Below are 15,915 nucleotides of genomic sequence, written 5' to 3' on the forward strand. Positions count from 1 at the left end.
GATATTCTCGAGGATAAATAGAACAATGAAATTAGGGCTACAACTAATTCCATTGATATTGGGTCCGCTATAAAGGTTAGTTCAAGGTCAAAACTATACAATTTTGCGACTTTAAAACCGGTTTCTGGTGTAGTCTTCAACATTTTTAGAACCCTTTGTGCTGCCCCCTCCCCCCGGAATTGGGTGCCTGCTTAACTAATGTTTATAATGATCCGCAATGAGGGTCTTGTGATGCCTCTTTTGCGGAAGGTGTCGATCCAGACTTTCGTCAGGATGGAAAGCAAATAATTGTGGTGTTCCTTAAAATAAATTTTTCGGGGGCCTTTCAATTACCCATTTGGATTTATTACCTACAGTTAATAAATGCTTTGGTGCCGCGGAATAAAGGTTGTGGTACTGCTTCGCCGAATGGGCTGATCCATGATCTCGTCAATGGGGCGACACTGTATTGCAATTGCCCCTGAAATTTTTCGTCTATTAAATATAAAGGTATTGAGACTCTCTGCAGCGTTCCCTGGAAGTAGGCGCTTCTGGAAAATACGGGTTATAACTGCAAAGAATGGAAAAAATGGTGGTACTTTGCCGAACGCCGAAGAATGGACCAATCATGGATTGGGTCATAGTGAAACGTACAGGAACTCCGCTTAGAAATAAAAGCCATGGTGCCCTGAAATAAAGGTTTTGGTGCATGTTGCCTTAGGAACTGTTCCATATTTGGTTCAGAGTGGAAGGCACGTCTTTTTGTGTCTTTTAATTATGAAGATTCGCGGCCCTTCGGGGTTCTCTCCGGAATTGGACGTCTCTTGAAGATGCAAGCCATGGTGTGGAAACAGTGGTTTTCGGCTCCTTTGCCAAATGGGCTGATCCAGGAATCTGTCGAAGGGACAAGGCACATATATTGTAGTGACCCTAGAATTTGGTGACATCTGAGCATGGAAATTTGGGATTCTTTCCGGTTCCCTGCATTCGGTGCCTCTTGGAAACAAAGGCTATGTGGTTTCAAAATGAAGGTTTTGGCAATCCTTCACCATGAGATTTTGGGGCAATGACGGGACACCAAAACCTCGTGAGTGGTCGAAGGGGGTGGGTAGCATGACCCATGCTTTCTCCCACCCACCCTCAGGATACACCTCTGTCTGTATTGTTGGATTATAAGCATAATGAAATCATCAAATTTGTACAGTCCTGGGGCATTGTCATCACGTCATTCGACGTACCTTCTTTAGCCCCAGTGGTACTTCCGGGAGAAGCCCAGCAGCCACTTAAAAAATTGCACCTTCCTGCAGCCTCCTGTGGCGACCTCGAAGTGGCACCGTTTGTCGGCACGTTTGGGCCCAAAGACGACAGGCAGGTGCTGTGGTCAAAAAGGGGCTGGTTCTTCTCCAGTAGCTAATCCGTCTTCGAACCAAAACAGGAAGACGATCGTTGTATTATGACTCATCAATCAAATGCAAACATCAATCTGCTGTCCCGTGCTTATCCTACAGGGAAAACCTCTTAGTGATCAGAATATCTCGAAATATTGAGTACCTTCAAGGTACTAAGTGTTAAGCACCACAATGCCGTTTCATCAGCTCCTGATTTACCTAATGCTGTAAACCCAATGCAGGAATTATGAGCTCACGCTACCGAAAATCCAGGGGCTAAAGGACTTCCTTCCTTATATCGAGTCTAAATTATGATCGCAGAGTAAAGTGGGCAAAACTTGTGAAGATATGTGTCTCGGATATAGGATGAGCAATATTTATGACTCCGCCCTCCCCCCTCCATCTAAAAACGCCAAGCTCTACCCCTGGTTAAGACAGTGAGCGTTGCGCAATGATGTATCGGTTTTGGGGAAGTTTTAGGACGATTTATAATGACATTTAGAACTTTGATTATGGCACTCCAAGAATTTCTCAGCATACTTACGAAACAGAACAATCAGAGCTAATCTTTTTAACGATAAGCCTCATCTGCAAAAGAGCAGTGAAATACGGCTAGGACAGTGAATTTGTCCTACAAATTTGGCGCATTATAGACAGTTATGTAAATAGGCTTTCTATAAGTCGCACACGTGGATAAGCGGACGAAGTTACACTTCGTCACAGGGGAGGCGCTGCTCCTTGGCCACCTAAAGCATTTGACACAGACGAGTTGCTTAGGAAGCACCTTAAATTATACCGTGCAATGCCTCCTAAAAAAGCGAATTTAGGAAAATCACTTGTGCGGGATAGATTCAAAGGGAAGCGCAAAAGAAGAGGAGACGGCGATGGATCATCTGTAAGATTTGACAGGACCTGCCTGCACTATTTTTGCAATTATCAATGATAATGATCTGTGTTACATTGGCTAAGTTTATTGGTCAATTTAGCACTTCCTGCTCACCCTGTTTGTCTCCCTTCATTAACCAGATTTGCTGAGGGGCTTATCCAAACTGACTTATAATTTTGATGTGAATTATGATTGGTATTTTTATATTGAAAAAGCTGCAACAGTATTGTGACATGATATGGATAAGATAAAAATGCTGCAATGTTCTAAAACCATATGTAAAAACATACAGCTGTACAAATAGGTGTTGTTTGTAGATGACTAGTTTGTTGACATCATGTAAAAAAGTGTACTTGGGTGTTGCAATGTTTGTATTTCATCACTAGTTGTAACTTTTTGCCACAGATGTTCTGTTAAGGTTTTTACCACAATTCTGAATACCAACTTGCAACAGTCATGTATATGTGGAGAAGCTGTGTGAGTGAATATTGATTGTAAATGTTAATATCCTTCAAAAAAGAATGATCTATTGTTCATGCCTTCAGTTCAGATTTAAAGAAGGACAGCTGTCTATGTAGTTTTTTTGTCTATCCAAATGATATTTATTTTGTGAATGTTGTGGAGTTTTCAACTTGTTTGTCAGTTGGCTAGTCTGCCAACAGCCATTCCAGAGTGTGCTGCACACAGTATTATGGTGCAATTGGCAAACTGTCCTTGCCAAAGCTTGCTCGACACAAGAAACTTACATTCTTGGACTGACAGTCAAATATGTTGTGTCATTGGAGGGTGGGGAAGGGGGTGGGAAATACCTTGTTAGGTGGGGGTGGGAATTACCTTGTTAATGAAGTGCAATTTTGCCTATGTTTGCAGAATATTCTGATGTTGTTTTACAACAGTGAGTTTATTCATCATGATTTTTGTGTCACAGGGATGTTTCTGTGATGTGGTACTATAGCACATAACATTACATTTTGCATTTCTTACTGTAATACTATCCTGTAGTCATCTCAGGTTGATTCTATTCTTAAATTAGCATGGGTTATGGCACTGAAGTCATGACACCTTTTGATGCATTCCATCTGCATGGGCAGGCTGCAATGTAGTGGCATCAGCTTTTGTAGGTTTGTCATCCACAATCGCACAAAATTGTACTTGAATAAAAGTAAGGGGCTTGTGGGTGTGCAAAGTCAAAAAGCATTTTAGCAGCAGCAGATTCAAGGTCTTTTAACAAAAGATAAAAAACAATGTTTGCAAATGACTGCGGGAGAGGATGTGGCTCAAAACTGGCTTCTGTCAGTTTTATCAGTCTGGAATAAATTGGTGTGAGATATTTTGATGCCAAATACTTTAATTGAACTTGATGCAATGCACTGTTGGTGTTGGTTGACTGTTTTCTAAGAATTATTACTAATAGCTCAGAATTTTGATATGTGAAATTTGCTCTGACAGAAGAAACCGCACCACACTCCTTGCTCATCATGATGACAATACTTTTCATTGCTCTTTCTAATGTTTGTGTTCTTTGGTGTTTGTAAGCACATGATGATGATGTAACACATAATAAACACATGAACAGTGATGTCATGCTCACAAGCATTCAACAAAGCATAATGCTATTGCTATGATATTTCCTCTATCTCCCCTCCATGGCATTTAGCACAATGACTTTTTTGTTGAAGCACACTTTGGCTCTGGGAAACATATATATCACATGGTCTAAATAAGTGCAATGTTTCAAACTTGGACCATTGTGCTTCCTGGTAAATGGCCTTGCTACTGCTGTGCCAATGCCAGTCACAAAGTTCCTATCACAAGTGTTCACACACACTGATGTCATTCATACCAAAAGAGATGCCACTTTTCAGCCTGCAGGCCCACCATGTGCATATAAAAACAGGTTAAAAGTGGTATCTCTAAGGTGCAACAGCTGATGAGCTGCCCTCAGCAGATTCTTCCATCAACACTTATACTGGACTGGGGCTACACTGTACAGGAATGCATTGTATCATGATGGTCCTGCAGTGGCAGCACCCAGTCCTGTGATAAGGTGTAACTGGTAATGAGGGTTAGGCAAACATGTCGTTGAAATATTCCCCAAAGGTTGAATGCTCCACTTAAAAGGAATGATGAACAAACTGTTGCATTGATGGGAACAACAGGAACAAGTTGGAACGACGTGTGTAATGCAGTCAGGTCTGTTGGGTGGAACAGCGGTGTTTGCATAGCGAGAAGTGTTGACGGAAAATTGAAGCTCACTGTCACATCAGATAGTGTAAGGGGAACCATGAGAAATTGTGTTCAGTCAGGGAGATGTAGTGTCTCAAGCTCATATTGTTAGGAAAATGCTAGATTGCATGACCTTTGCATTGTTTCCTCTGATGTTAGTCGTGAATACTTATAAAGATATTCATGCAAATGCATGCAAGGTTTGTTCCAAATTGCTTGACACAAATAATGCTGTGAGGTCCACTTCATTGGTGCAAATGAAACACAGCTTATGGACTAATAGATTGCCCTCAGAGTGTTATACTTGGGTGTACCCCATGCTTGGGCATAATGCTTGCTTCATTCGTACAGCAAGACATCGGTGACGGAAGGTGCCGGCATGCCGTAGATCTTTAAATCGGCCGGACACCGTCGCCTCCGACGTCTGCGCAATGGGGTAGTTTTGCGTCAGCCTGTCAGGGAGACGCTTAGGGAACTTGCTGGGGTCAAACAGCGCCATGGCACCGCGGTCCAGGGAAGTTTCAGGCATTGGATCTGAAATTGGGGAAGCAGGATTGCCTTTGTTTGGCCTCGTGCCCATGGCAATCGTGGCTCAAGGCTTGTGAATACGCTGTTGCATGCATTGGAATGGGAACTTACAGTGCAAAAGTTTGCTAGGTGGTCCCGCCGTTTTAAACGTGCGTTACTTGCACAACTTCGGTTCCTCCAGCGCCCTGTGCTTCAAATGCCCCAATAGTAGTGTCACAAGCCCACCCAAGTTTGGCCTGAGGGTGTCACAGTGTTTGAAGGGTGCTTGACGCTATCATGAGGACCGCCAGTCATCTTGTAGCAGAGCAACTCCGTGCTATGGGAACGCATATATGTCTCAGGGGCCCCAGTTTCGGTCGCAGTTGTGCCCGTAGCAGTTGCTAGGCACCTGGCGCCATTAGAGAGGGTGTTACAATGCATGAGGGGCGCTCAGTTACACTTTCTGGTTTCCGAGAGAGAAGTCCTGTAACGCGCCGTTGAAATCACGACTGGCTGGGGCGGGATGGGATGACTACTGGGCTAAGTTGGCTACTTTTGATGGACATTTGTCCACGCAGTTGACGCGTCAAAAAAGGTCCTGGGTGACCAGCGGGTGAGCAGTCAGTTTTGCGTATAAGAAGTGCTGCCCCTGCCTTGGAGCTCATGGTCCTGGTCAGCGGCTGATCACACGTCTGTGGCGCGATGGTAGCTTGTTTGGACGATTTATGTCATGCAGAGGACGCAGCTGTGTAGGTGCTTGAATTTCAGCAGTATACGTCGCGAATAAGGTCATTATTTGGAGCTCACTTGCCTTTAGGATCGGAAAGAATACAACTGATTATACTGTGCTGTGTCGTTGGCGGAGACGGCCGGAGGGTTGCTACTGCGCTAAGCGGAGTGGCGAAGGACAAAGGAAACTGATAAATGTGCATCAGGTGCTGTAAGTCAGCCTGAGGACTCCGAGCCACTTGTAGAATTTATTGCACTTCGGACAAGGGTCTTGTCTCGAAAGTTAAGCAATGAACATGCGTACGTATAAACCGCATCCGTTCTATAAGCTATTTGAAGCACGCTGGTGACGCCTGGCGGACATTGGCCCGCGGCGCTGACTGGTGCCTGGGGGCGTGTCCCGAGATAGGAGTGCTATTCATTTCATACCGGGTACCGCACATGCTCCTTTTCACCTTTCAGCGCCAGCTTCGTGGCTAATTCTGCTGTAAATTCAGGTGTAATTACCGGACACATTCGTTCTATGTGCATTTCGTTTTGGTTCATTCAGGAGATTAGAAATGCGTGACTGCATCACATATTCCGTAAAACCAGCATTGCACGTCATTATCTGCAGGTTGTTGCTGCCGTCGATGATTTTAGCCGGGTTCCAGGGAGTTTAATGTAAATTAATGCTATCAGACCTTTGCGTGCCCCGCCGCCTCCGCCTGTACCTCGCTTCAGGTATTGCTGATGTGGTGCCCCTTGACCCCAAGTTTTCACACCCTGACCTTCCCGCCTGATTTGCCTTGCACGAGGTGCATAGATGCTGGATTGGCCGCAATCCAGCTCTATGCCGATTGGTTGATTCCGTGCGACAGGAGGGTCACCGGGCAGTGCACCCCGGGCCCCATGCGCAATAGAATAAAAAGTGTTCACCTTCTTGACATTCAAGTGGCTGCACTTCGTCACACTGGGACAAAGTGATGGTCGGGCACGGGGCGGGGCTTCTTCTTTCGAGATAAGCTTGGTGCAGACGTTGTGGTCCTTCTTCCAAGACAATCCTGGTGCAAATGTTGTGTTCCTTTTTTCGAGGCAGTCTTAGTGCAGATGTTGTGCCAATTCTTTCGAGACAGTCTTGGTGCACTCACATCGGGTCTTGGTATGTGTGTACTGTTTTGTGATTGTTGTGAAACAGACCAAACATCTATCCCCAAAGAGCTTCTAATTCACCATTGATCTAGCTCATTTTTATTCCTGGTAGCACGCATTGATTCCTGACCACCGGGGTCCGAAACCTGACAGGATGATAGCACAATACTCAAGAGGATATGGGGACAGTTGTGGATGCCAGCTAGCCATCGACGATAGCGCTGTGCAGTGCCGTAGGAGATGACCGTCCTGTGCTGACCCCCGCCAGCTGCTCGCGCCAGCCTTCGCCCTCGCCCTGTGTGTGACGGCGACCTCTGCTGTTGCAGCGACACACCGCCGAGCTCGGGGACGGCTACGACTGGAACAAGATCAACCTGCGCTCCGTCACTGAAGAGACTGCCATTGACGAGTTCCTCAACACCGCGCAGCTAGCGGGGACAGAGTTTGTGGTGAGACGGCGCGCTCGCCGCGCCCGGGCTCTGCCCCACCGCTCAGTACGCGTGCGGACCGGTCGCGCCGAGCTCTGCATGTTCGCCGTGTCACGACCAGGCCCGGTGCATTGGACCGGGGCGCGTCGCTAGGCGCCGATCGGGTCTGAAACCTGGCGTGAGCTTCCAGGCATCGCTCATGGAAGAATATCGTTCGTGATTGGTGCCTGTACATCGACGTGGCAGCAGCCCTGCTATCGACCGGAGGCTGGTTGGGCGATCGCCCCCTTGCTGGGTTCGTTGTGCACCGTGATACGCTCCAGTATTTCTGCTCGTGGCGCATGCTTCCGTTCACAGCCGCCAGAGACAAGTATTTTCCGCGTGCTACACTCCGCAGTCCTGACATTGGCATGTGTTGATACCGATGAGTCCGCGTGTTGACAACGCTCATACCTGAACGAGACACACCATTGCGGGAAACTGATCGCCAATTGTCTTTTCTTTTATTGTACGCCGACCGTTGTTTTGTGACCAAAGAATGCGCTTGCCAGCTTACCATCTAGCTTCATTTTTTACAAAGCAAAGTCTGAAAATGATATCCGCACTTTGCCGAGGCTGTCCATGCCCAGCGTCTTTCACGCGTCTGCCGCGACTCACACGTCCGACGCGACTCACGTGTCCGCCGCGACTCACGCGTCCGTAGCGACTCACGTGTCCGCCGCGACTCACGCGTCCGCCGCGACTCCCGCGTCCGCAGCAACCCACGCATCCGCCGCGACTCACGCATCCGCCGCGACACGCACGTCCGCGCGGCTCACGCGTCCGCCGCGACTCACGCGTCCGCAGCGACCCACGCATCCGCCGAGACTCACGCATCCGCCGCGACACGCACGTCCGCTGCGACTCACGCGTCCGCCGCGACTCACGTGTCCGCAGCGACTCACGCGTCCGCGCGATACGCGCGTCCGCCGCGACTCACGCGTCCGCCGCGACTCACGTGTCCGCAGCGACTCACGCGTCCGCCGCGACACGCGCGTCCGCAGCGACTGACCTTGCTCTATGGTCCACGCCAGGCGGAGAAGCTGAACATCACGTTTGTGAACCCGCGCGGCCAGATCGGCATCCCGTCGGCCGAAGAACTGATAGAGATTGAGGAGAAGCAGCGGGAGAACTTGGCCCTGCTTCAGATACCGAGGCGGTGAGGCAGCGGCCAGGCCGGGCTTCAAGGGGGCCTCGGGTGCGGTCTGGGCCCGCTTATTAAAATATTTCGCCGCGGCTGGCGGACACCTGCCCTGGCACGGCGACTGAATCGTCGTCATATGACCGTAGTGCCGCTTCAAAGTACACCATTCGCCGTGTTCTGTTTTCCACACCGCAGTATATACTGTATGGCATCATCACGCTGAGCACGACAGCGGTCCGGTACGTCCTGAAATATTGTAGCAGGATCGCCCCGAGGCGTTGCTTTGAGTGTCCCATGTCATCGAATCGTCGTGCGGCGTGCCCCCGGCATTGGCGACGGGTTCGTCATAAGCGTTTCACCTGACGCCGGCGATGACACAGCGGCCACCGCCGTCCCGCGCGCGTGACGGCCCCGGCGAGATGACCCTTCCGTCCGCGGCAGACCCGCCTGGGACGAGACGACCAGCGCGGCCGAGCTGCACGCCGCCGAGGAGCTGGCCTTCCTCGAGTGGCGCCGCCAGCTGGCGCAGCTGCAGGAGGCGCGCGGTCTGACTCTCACGCCGTACGAGCGCAATCTCGAGTTCTGGCGCCAGCTGTGGCGCGTGGTCGAGCGCAGGTGAGAGCTGGCGCCGCGGCCACTCCTCGCGGCCCCTCTGGCTCTGCAGCTCCCCGCAGATCCGCCTTGCGACGCTTTTGTGGCATGCGCTCGCGTTGCTGCGTCGCTAGAAGCTTAATGATCGCCCCTCTGCCTCCGCCTCCCCTCCCCCAAGTCATCACAATATTAATGATACTGCTGTGGGCCGCGGTGCCGCTACGGTCATTTTGCAGTACTAATGATCGTAGTAGTTTACCGCGTCGATAAATAACCTAACCAGTGTTTTTTTTGGTGCCGCTCGCGCCCACGCCTCGGCTCGCGTGACGTTGCTCGCCTGCCGCAGTGACGTGGTGGTGCAAATCCTGGACGCGCGGAATCCGATGCTGTACCGCTGCGAGGACCTAGAGCGCTACGTGCGCGAGGTGGACCCGGAGAAAGACAACATGTTGCTCATCAACAAGTCGGACCTGCTGACGGCCGAGCAGCGCGCCGTGTGGGCCGACTTCTTCAACGAGGCGGGCGTGAAGGCGGCCTTCTTTTCGGCGCTGGACGAGGCCGATGCGCCGCCGGCGCCGGCCGACTCCGACTCCGGCTCCGGCTCCGAGTCTGACGCCGACTCCGCCGACGACTCTGACTCGGAGTCGGACGAGGCGCCGCCGGCGCTGGTCACGTGGCCACAGGCGAGTCAGCGCCGCCCCGAGTCGGAGTCAGAGTCGGAGCCGCCGTCCGTCGGTGGCGGGTTCACCAGCCCGCGCCTGCTGTCGCGCGAGCAGCTGATCAGCCTGCTGAAGACAGTGCACGGCGGACGCCGGCGCACGGAGGGCGCCGCTACCGTCGGCTTCGTCGGCTACCCCAATGTCGGCAAAAGCTCCACCATCAACGCGCTGCTGCAGGCGAAGAAGGTGTCCGTCTCGGCCACGCCCGGCAAGACTAAACACTTCCAGGTGAGCACGCCCTTTCCCGCCGGTGCCGTGCTGGTGCCTCACGGGTGGTGAGCGGGCAAGCTCTCGCGAGTTTAATGGACGGTGGGCGGCTGTACGTTAGACTTCCGTGGGACATGATAGGTGATGGTGCTTCTTTTCGTAAGTCCCGACGTAAACTGACACCTGGCAAACTTTTCAAGGTTACTGCGTAAGTTTCCCTCAGCCAGACAACTCCTTCCGGGAGCTGGTCTCTGGTTCGCGCTACCGGAACGAGGTTTGATAGGAGAGACCAGTCTGATATTACGCTAGAGATCCAGCAAGAATCATGACCCAGCACTGACTGCCAATGGAGCCAGGAGGAACCAGGGTCCAGCTTGGCAGTAAGCTATGAGATTCGGCAATAACAGAGGGCTGATGTGGAATACGGATATCAGTCCACCAAGGACCAAGCGCCAAGATCCAGCCTGGAATTATGCCGAGGATCTGGCAAGAATCGAGATCCAGCTTAGAGTTGTATCAAGGGAACGAGTCTTCCGTATAGTTAATGTCAGGAACTGGCGCCTTCGCGCTTGCTATACTCAAGCAAGTCGAACAGTTAGGCGTTAAAAGACCTAAAAAAGGGAAGGGCATCCACCTCATTGCTCCATAATACTTTGGTGTCCCTGAGGATCTAGGTCGTCGTTTTTACGAAAAGCAATGAGAATCAAGCGCATATGTACCCTCGACTGGTGTGCTTGTTATTGGATCATAATTTTGTTGCAGGATATCACTTCGAACAAGTCGCCGGCCTCACTCTCGTAACGACGTGCCCCTCTGGCCGCCTTGATCACTTAAAAGGCATAGTGTGACGGCTGGGCCTGAGCCCCGCCCCTGAGCTGTACCGTGTTTCAGACCCTCCACGTGAACCCGGAGCCGGCGCTGTCCCGGCGTCGGACCCAGGCGTACCCATCGGCTCCGGCCGAGGTCGTGTCGCGCCGACCCTGACGCGGCGCTGTGCCGTGTTTCAGACCCTCCACATCGACCCGGAGCTGATCCTATGCGACTGTCCGGGCCTGGTGATGCCCTCCTTCCTCTCCACCAAGGCCGAGATGGTGGTCTGGGGTGTGCTGCCCATCGACCAGATGCGCGACCACGTGCCGCCGGTCAACCTCGTGGCGCACCTCGTGCCGCGCGCCGTGCTGGAGCGCACCTACGGCATCATGCTGCCGCCGCCGCGCGAGGGCGAGCCACCCGACCGGCCGCCCACCTCCGAGGAGCTGCTGAACGCCTACGGCTGTGAGTGGACCGGCGGGAGGAGGCTGACTGGGGGAAGGGCAGGGGGAGGCAAAACGCGGCGGGGGAAGGTGGCTAGGGTGTTTAGCTACTGGACACTACCTGATGTAAATGAGGGTACGGCAGCAAGAGAGCACACGTGCCATCAGATTGAAAAAAGAATGGGGGATGGCAAAGCGACGGCTCGTTCCGATGATCTGTCGGATGACACAATGGTGGCCCTAACGAACACGCAGTTGCTACGATGGCCATTGTATCGATGAACAGTATCGTTATCCACGTGCTCTTCTGCGCTCGCCCTGAGCGGAGACGTCTGGCGACAGACATGCGCGGCTTCATGACCGCCCGCGGCATGCCCGACAACCCGCGCTCGGCGCGCGTGGTGCTCAAGGACTTCGTGCGCGGCAAGCTGCTGTACTGCCGGGCGCCGCCGGGCCGCGACCAGCAGAGGTTCCACAGCTCGCCGCTAGAGGCGCCACGGGAGCGGCCGGCGGGCCAGAGACCGCCGCAAGAGAAGATTGTCAAGGTCAGAGTCGGAGTGGGGTCTGCTCAGTTGGGCTGCTCATGTGCCGGGCTGGGACGGATCTGACCGGGGACCGTTACCAGGTTTGCTGCGATTCAGGACCGCCCTGGTTTAACGGTGGTGTGACAAGCTGGGCGGGTGGTGACCGCCACTCAGCCCTGGTGCGGGCGCGATGGCTGTCCGACGGCACGCGTGTGGTGAGCTGGGCGCTGGCCGCCCTCGGAGGGGGGGAGGATATAAGCCCGACCTGGGGATATCATGCGAGGGGTGTGAGCCTCGTCAAAGAAGTACCATCTTGTGTACTCAACGGGTCACACGCACATCTCCATGACATGTCACCGGCTGGGTTATCCGCACGCCTCACGCTCCTCAGCCGTCTAGCGAGAGTCGAGGTGGGGCCTTCGGAGCGCAGCCTCCTCGCCTAACGTCGGTCTCCCGACAGCCGAGCCAGCCGACGGCCGCGGCGGTGGACAGCAGCTTCTTCAGCTCCGTCCAGAGCCGCTCGCACAGCACGGATGTCAAGGGAGTCAGCCGGACGGACGGGCTGAAGGAGGCCGCCCCTGACGGGTGAGTGCCGGCCGCTCGCCGCCCCCGGTCAGTCCGGGCACCAGCGGCAGGCTCAGAATAGGCGTCACGGAGGGACTCGCCCCGTGTTTCTCCGTCTTGGGGGATGCCTGTGAGTAGCGCGGCCCGGAGGTGAGCAGGGTTACGCTCGCAGCTGCCTCGGGTATTGCGGAGCAGAAGCACAAGCAGTGAAGCGCCCACATTCAGGTCTCTTCCTGCCAGCTGTGCCGTTCCCGTCAACGTGACTAGGGCGAGCGTGACATTCGTACTGCTTGCTCGGAGTCCTGATTTGGCCCTGCTTGCCGTTGGCATGGCGTGCCGTTAAGGGAAGACGTGCTGCCACTGGTCTAGGCGCGTCTGACGTTCCTGTGTTGGTTTCAGCGATGATTCGGTGTCCGAGATCAGCGTTGCCAGCAAACCTTGGCGGGTCAAGGGCGGTAAGCGGCCGAAGAAGGGCAAGCTGCGGCGCGTGTACCACCACCTAGACGACGTATGACGAACTGAAGCTTTCCATTTTGTACGCGCGGCGCTGCGAGCGCCGAGTTGCCGGTGCTGTGCTGGCCGGCAGCAGGCGACCGCGGCCGTCCGCTCTGCGGAATTCTGCGCCGAGAGTCCGTCCGTGGTCGGTCTGCGGCGGCACGATGTCTGGTGGCCCCGCTGCGCCCTGGGCAGTGTGGCGAGGTCAAAAGGATGACCTCTGATGTGGGACCGCGTGGACCGGTAGACCGTGATGAGCATCCACCGCACCGCGCCTCCCAGACGTCAGTAACGCACGTGAAGCATCTGTTTTGTTGGATGATGTATAAATATATCTATGACAGATCCTGATGTACTGTTTCCTCTCTGGGCGTGTGTTCCGTCGGTCGCGCCGGAGCCCAATGTCTCGGGTCGCTATCCCCGCCCATTGGACCATTGGACGCGTCTCCATCGCAGACGCGGGGCGCTGCGATGGAGACGCGTTGGGCTTGTACGCGTACGCTGCGGTTGGGCTTGTTCGGAAGCGCAGTTAGCGTGCTTCTCTCACTGTTCAAAGTATGACGATGGATTCTCCAATAGTTGTGTTAAATAGGTTGAAACAGAAATAGTCTTGTTCAGAGGACAGCGTAGCCACGCGAGGCGTGACAGACGCGCTGACGGAAAGTTGGCAAAAACGGCAGCATTTCGTTTGTTCTGCCGGCCCGATGGTGGCTGCGCTCCCGCACGGCCTTGTTCTGGGCACTCCATGCTACATAGCAGATTCAGTATAGAAGCTCTGCGAGAGGCCGATTCTGGTCGGGACGGTCAGATGCCAGCTGACTTCACTGGCCGCGGCTGGCACCGACGACGGAACAATGGGGAACGGCAGCAATCGGATCTGGACAAGGATTGAGCGCGAGATGATCATTTTCGTCTCAATGATCGTGACGTTATGTGTATCGTTATGTACATATACGTGCAACTTAGGAAGACCTTGGAACTGACAGCTGCAGTGCAGCTAACACCTAGCTAGGAATTCATATTGTCATTTGTTCTGTTTTATTCATTCATATTGCCATTTGCCATTTCTTTAAACGTCAGATCAGTCGCCACTGTGGAATGACCAACGTACATCTTACTCTGCGGTCTCAAGCCAAGTCCATCAATCGCCATTTATACTTCTCCCTACTGCGCTGCACATAAACTCCACAAATGCGCTTCTTGCAAACTCTTCAACGTACCTTCTGGACGATTAAACCAACGTCTCTCGCTACAGCACTGCCGTACAAAGGTAAACCGCTTATGCTGCGTTTTTGCACCGAACAAAATTTTACAGGGGAGCTGCTTTTTTTTGTTTTCGCCTCCAGTTACTTTGGTAAGCTTCTGATTATTATGAAAAACCATGAATGGAATCGTCTGCTCATGGCCGCCTGTGTGGAAATGGAATGCGGCGTATGCATAGAAACTTCAAAGACGCCCAACGTGGGTTTGGCCAAGTGTCATTTTTCCGGCGATACAGAGGAAACCCCGTTACTTTGACTAGGCGTGTTAGAAACCGCATGTTTGTGCAATAAATGCAAGAACAAAACCACGGTGTCATCGTAACATGTAAAGAAACGTTTGTTTCCACGGTGCAGTTCGGAATTACAAGTACAATATCTGTTGTTGGCCTTAACACGTCCTTAACAGTCCTTATGGACCTTACAAACGCGGAAGATACTTTTGTAAAATGCTTCTGATTGAATGAACATGTAATGGTGCATTCGCTAACGTGACATTCGCGCGTATTTGCGCACGTGTGATAACAAAATGCCGACGAAACAGGAGCTTTTTGGGGTCCTGAACATTACAGTGAAATATTCAACACGCTTACATGACAAAACTGTGACGCATTTCAAAAAGACAAACGTTCTGTGAAACAAACTATGCAGCATTTGATGCCGCACGGATACCGAGTCTGTCGCTTAACGATGCAGTGACGAATCAACTGACCCAGTCAATTAGACATCCAACCGATTCTAGACAATGACAGTAAAACAAGAAACAAATTGGCGGTCCATAAAATCAAAATAGAGGACTGGCATGCTTTACCGTAAGTGAGTGGGCCTTGTTCACTGACTCCGCTTCTTGGCACTACGCGGTGGTTGTTGATCTGCTGGCGTCTTCTTTGAGCTGATACGCTGCTGCCTCAAGCTTTCCCAGAAAGCACGTTTGCGCTCAGATAGATGGGGAACGAACGTTTGCAAATAGCTTCGATCTTTTTCTTCTCGATGCCTGCTTCCCTTATCCTTGGCACCAACGATTCCGTAGCCGAAAAGGTAGCATTTGTCAGTCTGTAGACGGTCAATATCTATTGATTCAGGGCGGTCTCCGTGCATAATTCTTCTGAGCCACGGTGGAACTGTACCACCTTAACACTTACCGAGTACGGTCGTTGCCCTTCGTCTGACAGCATGCTCAGGCGTTCTCGGCTGATGCCATCTTCCACTTGAGCCATATTGAGCCCTAGCTTCATTCTGATAACCTTTGTGCCTGTCGCCACTGACGATTCGACGAAGTCGCGAAAGTCCTCCACGTGGTTTTTCCGCAGGTGTTTTGACACCGTCTGGGTGAACAGCGTCAGCGGACCTGAATGTATGGCCTGTTTCAAGACATTTTAGTGAAATACATCTTGTCGCGGTATTCTCCGAGTGTGCAGCTTTCAGAAGGGCACTCAGCAGTGCCCGGCACTTACTCTGACCAGAACAATCGTCTGCCCAGATGGCGACGTGAGCTACATCGCGGCACATCATCTCCAAATATAGAACATATGCCGCTATCACTTCCTGGTCGCTGCGACCAGCAAGTGCCTCGTGCCACACAACACATGCCCTTCTGTCTCATTGCTGTTGTTTCCTGATCGACCGACCTGCCCGTATTTTTTCAACCAAACATCAAACATTTTACAAAATCCCCATGTTTCCAATCAACATTAATTTTTGTAGAAAAATGCAAAGGCCATATCTCCCATATTCCCAGACAAGAGATTTTGCCGCGCAAAAACCAAACGTGCGGATTTATTCCATTGTGTCCAGCCACAGATGGCTCCCTTTATATGGGTTTATGCCTCGCGGGACAACAGACGTG

General features: G+C 52.2%; 1 protein-coding gene across 1 annotated transcript; it reads left to right on the forward strand.

Annotated features, from left to right (window-relative positions):
* The first annotated feature begins 2,081 nt into the window (after positions 1-2,081).
* Positions 2,082-13,144, forward strand: LOC119110246 (large subunit GTPase 1 homolog). The gene is made up of 9 exons (XM_037233992.1): positions 2,082-2,262; positions 7,173-7,295; positions 8,348-8,472; positions 8,899-9,072; positions 9,395-9,995; positions 10,982-11,249; positions 11,570-11,772; positions 12,212-12,336; positions 12,715-13,144. The coding sequence occupies exons 1-9, from the start codon at positions 2,170-2,172 to the stop codon at positions 12,827-12,829; spliced, it is 1,827 nt and encodes a 608-aa protein (XP_037089887.1). The 5' UTR covers positions 2,082-2,169; the 3' UTR covers positions 12,830-13,144.
* The last annotated feature ends 2,771 nt before the right edge of the window (positions 13,145-15,915 follow it).

Source organism: Pollicipes pollicipes, unplaced genomic scaffold (genome assembly GCF_011947565.3).
Source record: "Pollicipes pollicipes isolate AB1234 unplaced genomic scaffold, Ppol_2.1 Scaffold_7231;HRSCAF=8579_pilon_pilon_pilon, whole genome shotgun sequence".
Taxonomy (NCBI): domain Eukaryota; kingdom Metazoa; phylum Arthropoda; class Thecostraca; order Pollicipedomorpha; family Pollicipedidae; genus Pollicipes; species Pollicipes pollicipes.

Coding starts and splice junctions, on each gene's coding strand:
- LOC119110246 (XM_037233992.1), top strand. CDS start 2,170: ATGCCTCCTAAAAAAGCGAATTTAGGAAAATCACTTGTGCGGGATAGA. Junction 9,073..9,394: donor TGGCGCGTGGTCGAGCGCAG/GTGAGAGCTGGC, acceptor CGCCTGCCGCAG/TGACGTGGTGGTGCAAATCC. Junction 11,773..12,211: donor CGCAAGAGAAGATTGTCAAG/GTCAGAGTCGGA, acceptor GTCTCCCGACAG/CCGAGCCAGCCGACGGCCGC.